Here is a 12,569-nt window from a genome sequence, read left to right on the forward strand (position 1 = left end):
AGCCGGATCAACAGGAAATTACATCTAAGATAGATATAAAGTTGAGTTATTATTAATATTATCATAGTATATTTTATAAAGGTTGTTTTGTTTCGGTTATTGCGTGAGTGGAGCATGTGTTGTGTTTTCTTTTTTGTCCGATTGTGTGTGTTTTGTTATTAATTTAATTTAATGTAATTGCAATTGCAATTAATTTGATGCATTGCAATTGCAGATTTCCTTCCGATAAATATAAAGTCTGATACGTGGAGATGGGGGGTAGGGAGGGTATTCATATAGTGTTTGATTTAATTGTAGTAGTTGTAGTAATGCTGATGCAGCGTGTTGTCTGTTGCCTAATTGTGGCACGACTTCCAGTGTGTATCCCAGCCTTTTGTCTGCCGAGAGATAGAAAGAGAAGCCTCAGTTAGAATCTTGATCATCAGCCATCATTAGCATCTACTGCCAATTCGCAGCTCACCTGACACTCTTGGCTGCAGTACCATTGATTCATGCAACCCTCGCATACGTAGCACGCCTTCGAGCGCTCACAGTGCTGACAACGACGCTCTCCGCCGCCCCGCTGCTGTTGCTGCAGCTCCTGGGGTCCGTTTGTGGACGAGACGATGCTTCTATTGTTATAGTTGCTGTGGTTATTGTTGTTGATGGTGCGATTGGTGTGCGCCTTCTCGATCGTCACCAGTTCCTGCATCTGCTCCGCGTAATGTGTGGAATGTGTAGCTCCATACTGCTTAAACGATTAACTCTTGTTGTATTACAAAATTAAGATTGATTGCTTTCATTGACTAACCTGGACATCATCTACGTTGGACTGATTGCGTGAATTGTTTGGATTGCGTCCCCCGGCACCCAATGGACTGCTGTTGTAAAGTGGCTTCTGTGGCGTCTCACCATCAAAATGATTGTTGGCCTGTTGGGGCGGCTGCGAAAGCTGCGAGCTAGCCGCAGTTAGATTCATCGAAGCATTTGTCAGCTGCCTGGACTCGTTGATCAACTGCTGATAACTGCAAAAAGATTGATGGTTAATATTTGTTTATATTAAAGTATAACTTATTAGCAAGAAACAAATTTAAATGTGATTAAATGGAAAAATTCTACATAATTAAAATATTTGCATGTGTCTTAGACGCTTCAAGGCAAATAAATATTGCCAAGTTTTGAATGTATGATAAGAAAATATAAAAAAAAGGAAATGATTAATAGACAAAAAAAGATAAAATTATGATAAATTACGTATTTTAAAATGAATAGTTATTTGAACATAATTAGTAGGCAAGTTATTTTCATTGTTGTAAGTCAATTATTTATGTTTAACACATTTTCAACATTTTTACCGATTTTCAGAGAATTAAGTTTGAAAGATTGCGATAAAATAGTCGACAATCACCTCATTAAAATGTGGTAAAATATATATTTTTTTTTTTACTTAACTAAGTTTTGCATTTGTAAAGATTTACACTATATAATTTTAAGTTGGTTTGTGACAAAAATCGTTCAATCAATAGCTTAAAATGTGGTATAAATATATATGAATATAATTATTTGAAATTTTTGTATTTTTTAGTAACACACATTTTATGCTCAGTAAAATTTGGATTTCTTTAAGGTTTGTATTGCGATCGTATAAAAATTGTAGAAGTTATTTAAGAAATACTTTTGTATGGCAAATTACGACTACTACAGTCGAGTTTTAATTGCTTTAGCTGACATTCTGGTATATTTTGACTTCTATAATATATATCGAATGTAGTATTTCAACGATATGCCAAATATGGTCCTTGGTATATTTTAGTATTTATGAGGTATATTATTTGGTATATTTTAGCAATATCACACTATTTTCCTCTTGATCAAAATGGGCATTGGGGTTTATAGTTTTTACTTTACTACGTTAAGTGGATTTTTAAAAACATCGAATCAGTTATAAAAAATATAAATGTTTCAGCATATTTTTTGAGCTATATGTTTTTTTGAAGCATATATTTTAAGCTTAAAGGATAATCAGTATTTTTACTATATGTTGGTAAGTATTACCATTTATATAAAACGAATTTTTTACTTACCGCGATGGAGGTGGCTGCACCTTATTGCGTTTGCCCACCAGCGGCACCTGTTCGGGATGCTCGCGACGATAGTCTTCGATGAGGCCGCGCACATCGCGCACCGGCCCTTGGCGTCCGTAATTGGCTGAGCGATCAGTGGAGACCAATGGTGGCAATGTGGGACGCAAAACGGGCACCGAATTGCTGCGATGCAGTGGATGCATATCTTCATAACGTGCCTCGCCTGTGGCTTCGCGTTCTAGCATGCCCAAGGCACTGAAAGACACAAATTCCAAGTTAAAAATGTAAAGTTATTTATTAGTTGAAGCTAAACTCACCTGCGCAACATTTTCACATCATCGATGCCATTCTCCACTCTGTTGATTAGCTGCTCCATGGCCGTGGTAGCCGAACGATTTGGCATGGGCGAATTGTACTCCTGCAACAGCATTGATTGCATACCATAGAGATCGGAAGTGTTGCAGTTCTTGTTGAGTATCGAGGGCAATATCTCGCGCATGATTAGCATGCGTTCCTTCCGCTCGACGCGCGCCCGTAACTCGCCTTTGATGCAACGCAAGTGCAGCAGACGATTGTGCTCCTCCTCCTTTTTGACAATCAAATTGTCCAGCGTGCGAATATCCGAGTCAATGCGTTGCTTCTCCTCGGCGAAGGCTTTCAGCTCTGGCTTCACAGCGCGCACCTTATCAGTCATAATCTCGTCCAGCTCCGTGTAGAGTTCACGCACACGCTCATGGAAGGCTGCATCGCTGTTGTTGGTGCTATTCAAGTCCACACGCGACTTGTTGCTGCGCCCTGCTGGCTGCGATGGCGCCGGCGGTGGCTGTGGCGATGTGGTTTGAGTTTGTGCCGGACGCGACTTAGAACGTGGTGGCGTCTGCGGTTGCTGTGGCGGTGGCAACATTTGCTGTGGTGGTTGCTGTTGAGTTGTTGCCGGTTGCTGTTGCTGCGGCGGATTTACTGCCTGTTGTTGCTGCTGTTGTGCTGCTCGCTGTTGTTGCAGTTGCAGCTCTGCTGCCTGCTGTTGTTCCTGCTGCTGTTGCTGTTGTTGTTGCTGCTGTTGTGCTGCTGCCTGCAGTTGACGTTGCTGCTCGGCTGCCTGCAGCTTTTGTTGATATTGCTGTTCCAGCTGCTGCTGCTGCTGATACAGCTGCTGTGCCGAGTGCAACAATTGCTGCTCAGGAGCGTAGGGAGCAGCAAAAGTGTCTTTAGCCGACTTTTGTATAGCATTTGGCAGAGCCTCAAGCTTCGATTTGGCATAATCAATCTCCATGTGCTCCACACGTGTTGGCGGCAGCTCCAGGCTGTAGGAAATGGGCGAGACGTGCTCTGGTAGCTGCGGCTTCCTCGGCAACTCTTTGCCATAGAACGCTGGCGATGCGTTCAGTGTGTAAGGTGAACCCAATTTGAGCACCGTTGCAGCAGCTGTTGTCTCAGCATTGAGTGAATTGTTCAAATTGGCTGCTTTGGGCAGCGGCGTCGATTGCATTGGCGTTGACGGTTGTTGTGCTGGTGCTGGCGTTGCAGGTGCTGCAGTTTGCTGTGGCTGCTGCTGTTTGGACATATCACTGGGTATGAATTCTACAATATCATCGTCCAATTCTTCAGTTATTGGCAATGGCTTGGCGCGCTTTTCAGCCGTTGGCGGCGGTGTTATCGAACGACGACGCTTCAGATTTGCCTCCTCTAAGGGCAGCTCCAAGTTGGCAGCAACAGCTGGCTCAATGGCTTCCACCACTTTGTAACTAGACAAGACAGTCAGATCCAATTGCTGCTGCTGTGGTTGCTCTTTGATATCATTGCAAACGGCAGCCTCAATGATGGGCTCAGCAGCAACAGCAGGCTTCAGCGTAAGGAACTCATCGAGCACCGAACCATTCTCAGCTGGCGGTGCCTCCACTTGCTCCTCCTCCAATTGCACAGCAAATGCAGCTGTCGGCGGAGGCGTCTTCATCAGCTGGATGAGCGCACGTTGCGAATCATTGCGTGGTGTTGGCGGCGGCACAACTGCCGGCTTCTCAGGCGAATCCTCGTTCTCAGTGTCGTCGAGACAAATCAATTCAGGCGAAGCTGAAGCACTGCGACTGTGTGTGCGACTGCGGCTGGGTGTGCGGTCATAAGGACGCGGTTGGCGGTTGCGCTGAGACATCTCAAACGCGCGTTTCTTGGCCCGATAGGCATTCATTCGTCGTGCGTGGTCCAAATACTTCGGCAACGTTTGCTTCAAGCGCAGCAAATAATCTATTTTATTAGCAGCACGTTGATTGAGCCTGTGTCACAAAGTGAATAAAGTTTTATTGAAATGTCACTAGTTTTCACATCCTTGCAGAGTTGCCAGATCTGGTGAGATTGGGGCTGTCAACTTACCATTTGATGCTGCGACGTTTAAAGTACAAGTTAGCATTGTTGTTGCGCTGCATCTGCTTAATCTGACGTTGTGTATGCTCGGTACTATCTGGCGGCTTCTTGACACTCTCCATCACATCGTTGGAAGAGAGTTTTCTTGGTGTTGTTTCGTTGCTGGTCGATTTCGATGGCGATGTCTCCGTGGATGATGAGTTTGTTGTAGTGTTAGACTTGGACGATTGTTTGGCCGGTGTTTGTTGTTGTTGTTGCTGCTGTTTGCCAATCACAGCCACGTCCATCAGACCATCGTCGTCCTCATCGTGACTGTATTCATCGCTGCTCAATTGCGAATTGGATGAATCGTAAATTTCCACGTTCGCCATACTTGCTGCAGATGCTGGTCATGAATGATTAATTAATTGTTTCCATGCTAAACACCCATTTAATTGCATGCTTATTGTCTTCAATACTTACACGCTGTTCACAATTTTCGTTCTCTTCTTTCTCGCTTTTTGCACACACAAAAAAAAAGAAGAAAAGCGTCTGCGTCTGCCGGCAGTTTTGGCTGCTATTTTTTGTTGGCTCTTTTAGCCACGCTTAACTCGTTTGCTTTGCACACACTACGATGGGTGAACAGCTATTTTTCACTTTAATCACACAAAATCAACATTACGACGAATGAAACAATACTTTTTAATTGTTTTCTAGCATTGCAAAAATATTGAAGATATGCGGCGACGACATCGACGACGTCTTTTCGTCCAAAGTGGGGGGATGGCAAATACGGGCAAAATTAGTATATTCTATGCAAGTGTTTTGCCTGTTAATTGACAGCGGCCATAACATTGCCGTAGTTCTGTTAACGTACGGCTTTGATCTAAAACAGTCGTTGCTGTTTTATTATGATAAAATCACATTTTGCATTGCAGGACGTATGAAAAATAAAACCAACTGCAATGCACGTTGAGAGTTTGCAGTGGTTTGTGTAATAACTATGATGTTTGTTTAAATACCTAACAGTAACGACAATAATGTTAGTGCTTGGGGTAATCGATACTTTTAGGTGCTACGATGTTATCGGTTAGATTCGGAAGCAGATAGAAAGGCAATAATTATATGAACTTAAGCTCTGTTGAATGATTTAACTTGCGGTCATGCAATTTTTAACGAAAATTTAATTAATTAATCGTGAATGCGTTTTATTTAGTTTATTTTATTTAGTTTGCCATAAAAATCGATTCTTATCGATACTTCGATATTGCCTCTAAGATTTATAGCATAATTTGAATTGCCGCCAGTTTGAATGCCATCCTGTCGTTGTTTCGCAATTAAGTTTATCTGCAGTGCTTTAAAAATATATTATTTGAAGAAATATTTTATGTTTTACCCATAAAAAAACCCAGCCACAGACGTGATCATCTCTCAACCCGTAGATCAGTAAATTCTAGATTAAATATTGAAGTGTATGCGCAGATTGTTTATAAACCTCGCCGAAATCTAATTCCTTGACAATATATTAACAATAATGTTTATAATTAGTTGCTTGGTTTTACGCGAAAATATTTACAACAACGTCAAAAAACCTCATAAACATAAAGCATCACAACAAAAAGCAAGTGAGAGCGCTGTAGTTGAGAGTGGCCGACTACAAAATACCCTGTTTCCCGCTGACTACAATTTAAAAATTTTTCTTATTTTTTCCGCAAATAATATTTGTTCTTTTTGTTACTGTCTTCGCTAGCTGCCTACGAATAAAATTTCTAAAATTTATTTTTCGTGTTTTTTACATAGAAAAATATATATTTAAAATGTCTCAAGTTGTTAAAGCCGAGAAAAACTTTAACCTATACAGATTAGAAATATATAAAATTTATTTATTTATTTTATTATATTTATTAAATTCAAAATTATTAAATAAAAACAATGGTCATTAAGTAGAATATTTTATAAAACTTGAAATCGAATTCAATTAAAACTGAAGTCTTGCATTAAAAGTCACCCACTCCATACAAAAACTTATTGGTCAATTATTTGACTATTTTTATTTTACTATTCAATTAAAAAAATGATAACATGTGAGTAAAATGTAAAATAAATTGAATAAATGAGCTTTCATTGCGTATTTAGAATGATTACTCTTAAATGATATCACAAGAATCAATATACCAAGAATTAGAGAACTAGAACTCCTCTTACACTTCAGTATCACACAAAAGAAATATACCCCATTTTCCCCTAGCGGAATGGTAGCAGGGTATAAAAATAGAGAGAGAGCACATTTGAATATGTATAAAAGAGTATTGTCACATATTAAGAGCGTGTAATGATTCGCATTTGGTTCACTTGAACTATAACCACCTCGAAGGGTCATAAAATAAAATAAATATATATAATAACGCACATGTGTGTGTTGGAGTGTGCGTAATATATAAATATGTGAGAAGCGTGCTTTAGTTTGCTCTATCTTGACTGCTCGCGCTCAACGAAGAAGGTTCGTTATTGAATATTGATAAGAAAAGCCGAAAAAAAAGGGTGATTAATTTCGTTAATCAAACAACGCGTCGTCGAATGGGAAGCAACACAAATTGTGCGGTGTTTGTTTTCAGTTGACCACAGCAGCTGCCTGTGAAAGGAATTGCGGCTCGTTTTTTTCAGTTCCCTCTTTTTAGAGCTCGTCAAACAATTCAACAGGTGAGCTACCCGATAATTGGGGGTTAGTAAAATGTACTAGAAGCCGGTACAAAGGTAACTACCATATATCATAGTACCATTGCTATAAGTATAGAAAAATAGCAAAATAATTCATGTTTTATTTCATGTTTTACGTAACTTAAAATACAGGTAATTCTAGGTTATACAATTTGCATTTAATTATCTGCCATACATGTATGAATAATAAATCAGTTAAGTGTTGATTATAGCAAGCAGTTGACTTGCTATAATTATAACATACGTTCGTCTGTCCGTCTGTCTGTCTGTCTGTCTGTCTGTCCGTCTGTTTGGAGGCAAGCTAATCTCTCATTTGGCATGCTTACTTGCTGAAATTTAAGCGCAATCAAATCGCTTAGATCAGCTTACTATATAGCATGGGAATTTTATGATTAGTGTATTGAATGTCATTCTTTCTTTACAGTTTCAACATGGTTGAGCTGCAGAAGATAAAGCAGATGACAATCTGTCATCTGATCATTGCCATCACATTCTTCTCATGCGGTCTGCTCTGCAACATTGCACAATTCCTGCTGCTCATCTTGGTGAAACCCTGGAATCCCATTCTCTTCCGCAAGCTCGCCTTCTATCCCTGCTATGCGTTCTATGCACGTAAGTAAATATCGGACTTTATATAGAGAAATTTTATTTAATTACCCTTACATTCCTAGAGCTCCTTGGCGTCGTGGAATGGTATGGCGGAGGTAGACTGACTGTTGTCATGGATGAGGACACCGCAAAGCATATTGGCAAGGAGCATGGAGTGATGATCATGAATCACACCTATGAGATCGACTGGCTGATGGCCTGGATGGTGCTCGACAAATTCCACATGCTCGGCAGCTCGAAGGCATTCGCCAAGAAGGCTTTGAGCTATGCCCCCCATCTTGGGCTGGGCGTGGAGCATGTCCGAATTTGTGTTCCTCAATCGTGACTTTGACAAGGACAAAGAGATCATTGACAAGCAGCTGAAGATTGTCTTCGCCTATCCAGATCCCATTTGGCTGCTCCTCAATGCCGAAGGAACACGCTTCACTCCCGCCAAGCATGAGGCATCGGTGAAGTTTGCCCAGGAACGTGGCATGACGGTGTTGAAGCATCATTTGATTCCACGCACCAAGGGATTCACCACCAGCTTGCCCACTATGCGTGGCATCTGTCCGGCCATCTATGATGTGAATTTGGTTTTTTAAACGCGATGCCAAGGTGCGTCCAACCATCACAAATGTCCTCAGTGGCGAACACTTGGAGCCGACGATGTTCATCCGACGTTTCCCGCTGGAGCAAGTGCCCAAGGATGAGAAGGCGGCGGCTGATTGGGTGCAGAATTTGTATGTGGAGAAGGATCGTCTGGTGGACAGTTTCCATGAGACGGGCAGTTTCTTCAAGACATCCGGATTCAAGGAGGTGCCTTCGAAAGTGCTTAAACCTCGTCTCAGCACGCTCATCTGCTTTGTCTCGGTTGCTTTGATAGCCAATCTCTGGATTCTTAACTTCTTGTTCTCATCGCTGCTCTCTGCCAATTGGCTTGGCCTCTTGACTGCTCTCTTTGTGCTGGGACTATGTGAGTAAACATACTTTATACCTTATATTAACTTTATTAATTAAATTTCCTTTTACAGTTTACGTGCTGCTGAAGAAGGTTTCCAACATGTCGAAGATCAGCAAGGCCTCCGCTTATGGTGCCGGCCAGGCGAAAGCCAAAACAAATTAGACTTTAACAATTTCACCATGTATTCGAGATACATCGTAAGGAATATGACGTCAATGAGCGAGTTCAGAGACTTACAACAAACTTGTACATATCGTGTGTATATAACATTTATAGTTTTAATGATGGATTGAAAATAAAGTATACGAAATGAAGTAAATTTGCACTTTGCACTAAACACAAAACGTACGACTGAGTGACATTCATACTTACTTACGTACTTAATGTTAACTTCCGTGATAACATAAAATTTATCAATGAGTCAAAGAGATAAGATACACGTAATTATGATTATAAATACATTCATTTTTGGTGGTAGCGTGATATTAGTTCTATCAAAAATCTTATCAATGTGTCTTTCAATAAATGGTTGCCGCCTTGGCTTTTGGCAATCAGCGTCAAATTTCGTAATTGATAACAAACTCAGTCAGATTTTAAAATGTCGCGCCAAGTTATCAAACAGCTGTTGCTGCGAGTTCTTATCAGTCAGGGCTGCGTTAACACATGCTATTCAAATTGGTTAATCGATTAATGCTGTTGTGTTATGCGATAGTTCTTACGTTACATTTCAATATCAACTAGGGATTATTAACATGCTAAATGTAATAATAATAATATTGAAAATATCATGCTAATTTGAATCACTACAAATTCACACTTCGTTTAATTTAATTCATATCACTTTACAAATTCGCGCCTTTCTGCACCAATAGCACCCTTAACGTAAATAGTGTAGCCAAGGTCTTCATGTGGTATATTTCTTATGCGAAGTAGAGCAGTATATTTCGAAAATCAATTTGCGGTCACGCTGTACACGAAAACAACTATAATTAACAAAAACAAAACTTTAATCGCACAAAAAACGCGTTGCCAAAAGGTAATTCGTGTCGCGGAGACATTTAAAGTTTTATTATAGACATTACGCATATATATACATATACACGTGTGCTTACGAATTTGGGGTGGCTGCTATAAATTGGACTATAGCTAAAATTGTATTGTGTCTCTAAATTCGGTTCGTTCTGAGATAAATAAATCTATGACTTCAGATCAATGAACTTGCAATGCAAAGCAGACAGATAATCCAAAGTGTAACTAATAGTAATTGTACCATGAAATGTGACGTTTACAAACAAAAACCTCCTACACACACACACAAGCACACACACAACAACAAAAAAGAAAAACACGCTTGTGAAAAGTATCTTTTATACGTAATATATGTAAATAAGCTGATGTATGTATGTATATGCAGATACACACACACACTCACACACGCAAGCACACATTCATGGCGTGTTCTAAAGTACATATTTCGAGATGACTCGAAGTTATATTGTCGCCGGACTTTGGTCAGTTTGGCATAGCAATATAATAATTATTAATCTTTATGTGTGAATTGCATTCGCTACTCTTAGAAGTAAAGTAACAGTAGCCTTATCTGTTCCCTTCGAGATAAAGTGGCGATAGCATAAATTGTTTATAGTATCTATTCGCTATTGTTGTGGGACAGGTCCGATTTCTTAATGCTTATTACTATCAGTATAAGTTGAGTCCAGTTGCTTTAAACATTCGCTTTTGTTTCAAGTGAAGGTGAACTTAAAAATATTAGTAATCATTATATTTAATAATGTTACTGTTCATGCTCCAAATAATCCGTTTCACTTCGGAATAATAAATATCTTTAGACTCAATTATATCAGCAAACCATAAATCTATTAAAGTTTATTAATGGGAAAATTTTGCTTAAACCCATAAAAAGTTAAGGGTCTATTAAAGTCAACACTTGGCTGTAATTTCCTTGTTATATCTGAATTTCAACGCGCTGTATTTTAAGTTGTTGTTACGTAAAAGTAAAGTGAACTAAAGCATTTGTATTTCCTATAGCACCACCATGATTACGCTCGAGGAGCTGAAGAAACTGAGACTGATCCATCTATGCATTGCCATAACGTTCTTCACGAGCGGCTTGACCGTCAATTTCGCCCAACTACTGCTCCACATCTTCTTGAAGCCATTCAATAAGCAACTGTTTCGCAAATTAATGTACTACTTGTGCTATTCCTTCTACTGCCGTAAGTTCAATCAATTGAAACCAGAGGTCAAACAATGTTTAACCCTTTATCATTTGCATTTTGTAGAGCTTGTTTTTGTGGCCGATTGGTATGCGGGCTGCACGATGCGTGTCTATATGGATGAGGAGGATGAGAAGAAATTCGCGGGCAAAGAGAATGTGCTGCTCATTATGAATCATCAATATGAAATCGATTGGCTTGCCGGCTGGATGATATCCGATAAAATGGGCGTGCTGGGCAACTGCAAAGCATACGCCAAGAAGGCCATCAGATATGTGCCCTGCATGGGTTGGGCCTGGTGGTTGGCCGAGTTCGTCTTCCTCAATCGTGACTATGACAAGGACAAGGAGATCATTGCCAAACAGCTGAAGATTGTATTCTCCTATCCGGATCCCACTTGGCTGCTCCTCAATGCCGAAGGCACACGCTTCACACCCTCAAAGCATGAGGCGTCTGTCAAGTTTGCCCAGGAACGTGGTATGACTGTGTTGAAGCATCATTTGATTCCACGCACCAAGGGATTCACCACCAGCTTGCCCACATTGCGTGGCATTTGCCCTGTGGTCTATGACATTAATATGGTCTTTAAGCGCGAAGACAAGGTTTGCATTAGTTTAACTTCTTTTGTGTGAACTATAAATTGAAATCCGTTCCCTTTTTAGACGCCACCAACGATGCTTTCGTTGCTCAATGGCAAACCTGTGGATCCTTATCTGCTGATGCGTCGCATTCCATTGGAACAGATTCCAGAGGACGAGAAGGAAGCGGCCGCTTGGCTGCAGAAGTTGTTTGTTGAGAAGGATCGCATCATCGACAGCTTCCATGAGACTGGCAGCTTCTTCAAGACATCTGGCATCAAGGAAGTGCCATTTAAGATCTACGATCGCCGTCTCAGCAGTCTGTTGAACTTTGTCGGCTGGTCAACGTATTCATTGTCGTGCATATTTTATTACCTGATCAGCTCATTGCTGGCTGCCAATTGGATTGGCTTGATCACAGCATTGTCTGTGCTTGGAATTTGTACGTTTCCTCCACGACATACAATTAATTTAATTAATTCATGACTTTGCTTTTATTCTAATGTGCTGTTTTCTCTTTTAGTTTACTGGTTGATGGGACTGGCAATTAACAAGACACAGATCAGCAAAGGCTCCAGCTATGGCTCCAATAGCAAAAAAGTGAGCACAAATTAACTTTAACACACACACACACACAAATTATATAATATATGCATTCGTTTTGTTAACGAACGTACAACAAACCAATTAGTCAATGAAGCCAAGCTGATAATCTCACAATTATATACAAATGTACGAGTAAATTTTAATCGTGATTTACGCCTGATCATTTTATCAGCTATCTTTATCTCCAAATTCGTTTGCGCTATCAAAATTATCATTTTTTCATTTTCTTGGCTATATAATAAGAGCGATTGATTATTAATTATGTATGGTGATGTCAGTTTGGAAATACAATTACAACAAAATTCATTAAATGTTTAGGGCTGCACACTAGAAATACAAGTTAAAATGTACAATGATGCAATAATAAAAATTACATGTTTTAAAATGACTACTTGTTTCATTACTTTTAAGATATATTCAAAAAGTTGCGCGCAACTATTAATAACAACTTGAGTAAACAGCTGATAAGCCGATTGTTCGA

General features: G+C 39.9%; 3 protein-coding genes across 6 annotated transcripts; 2 read left to right on the forward strand and 1 right to left on the reverse strand.

Moving 5' to 3' along the window:
* Positions 1-124: 124 nt before the first annotated feature.
* On the reverse strand, positions 125-5,189 carry LOC133843602 (uncharacterized). Of its 3 annotated transcripts, none has more exons than XM_062277228.1 (7): positions 4,884-5,189; positions 4,431-4,806; positions 2,381-4,333; positions 2,064-2,318; positions 797-1,004; positions 461-730; positions 125-377 (listed from the first exon to the last, which is right to left on the reverse strand). In XM_062277228.1, the coding sequence occupies exons 2-7, from the start codon at positions 4,790-4,792 to the stop codon at positions 336-338; spliced, it is 3,090 nt and encodes a 1,029-aa protein (XP_062133212.1). In that variant the 5' UTR covers positions 4,793-4,806; positions 4,884-5,189; the 3' UTR covers positions 125-335. The 3 variants fall into 3 exon arrangements, with proteins under 3 accessions (XP_062133212.1, XP_062133211.1, XP_062133210.1); XM_062277227.1 differs by having other exon boundaries at positions 461-727; positions 791-1,004; XM_062277226.1 differs by having other exon boundaries at positions 791-1,004.
* Positions 5,190-6,847: 1,658 nt separating this feature from the next.
* Positions 6,848-8,989, forward strand: LOC133843610 (1-acyl-sn-glycerol-3-phosphate acyltransferase gamma-like). Its single transcript, XM_062277241.1, is given in 6 exon segments — positions 6,848-7,100; positions 7,543-7,730; positions 7,790-7,998; positions 8,000-8,305; positions 8,307-8,682; positions 8,741-8,989. Coding segments are annotated over 5 exon segments (1,164 nt in total). The 5' UTR covers positions 6,848-7,100; positions 7,543-7,549; the 3' UTR covers positions 8,833-8,989.
* Positions 8,990-9,570: 581 nt separating this feature from the next.
* On the forward strand, positions 9,571-12,473 carry LOC133843609 (1-acyl-sn-glycerol-3-phosphate acyltransferase gamma-like). 2 transcript variants are annotated; one of them, XM_062277238.1, is made up of 5 exons: positions 9,571-9,706; positions 10,717-10,904; positions 10,971-11,506; positions 11,567-11,924; positions 12,006-12,473. In XM_062277238.1, exons 2-5 carry the CDS (start codon positions 10,724-10,726, stop codon positions 12,095-12,097), a joined length of 1,167 nt encoding a protein of 388 aa, XP_062133222.1. In that variant the 5' UTR covers positions 9,571-9,706; positions 10,717-10,723; the 3' UTR covers positions 12,098-12,473. The 2 variants fall into 2 exon arrangements, with proteins under 2 accessions (XP_062133222.1, XP_062133224.1); XM_062277240.1 differs by lacking the exon at positions 9,571-9,706 and adding an exon at positions 10,308-10,422.
* Positions 12,474-12,569: the final 96 nt, after the last annotated feature.

The sequence above is a fragment of the Drosophila sulfurigaster genome, chromosome 3 (genome assembly GCF_023558435.1).
Source record: "Drosophila sulfurigaster albostrigata strain 15112-1811.04 chromosome 3, ASM2355843v2, whole genome shotgun sequence".
NCBI lineage: Eukaryota > Metazoa > Arthropoda > Insecta > Diptera > Drosophilidae > Drosophila > Drosophila sulfurigaster.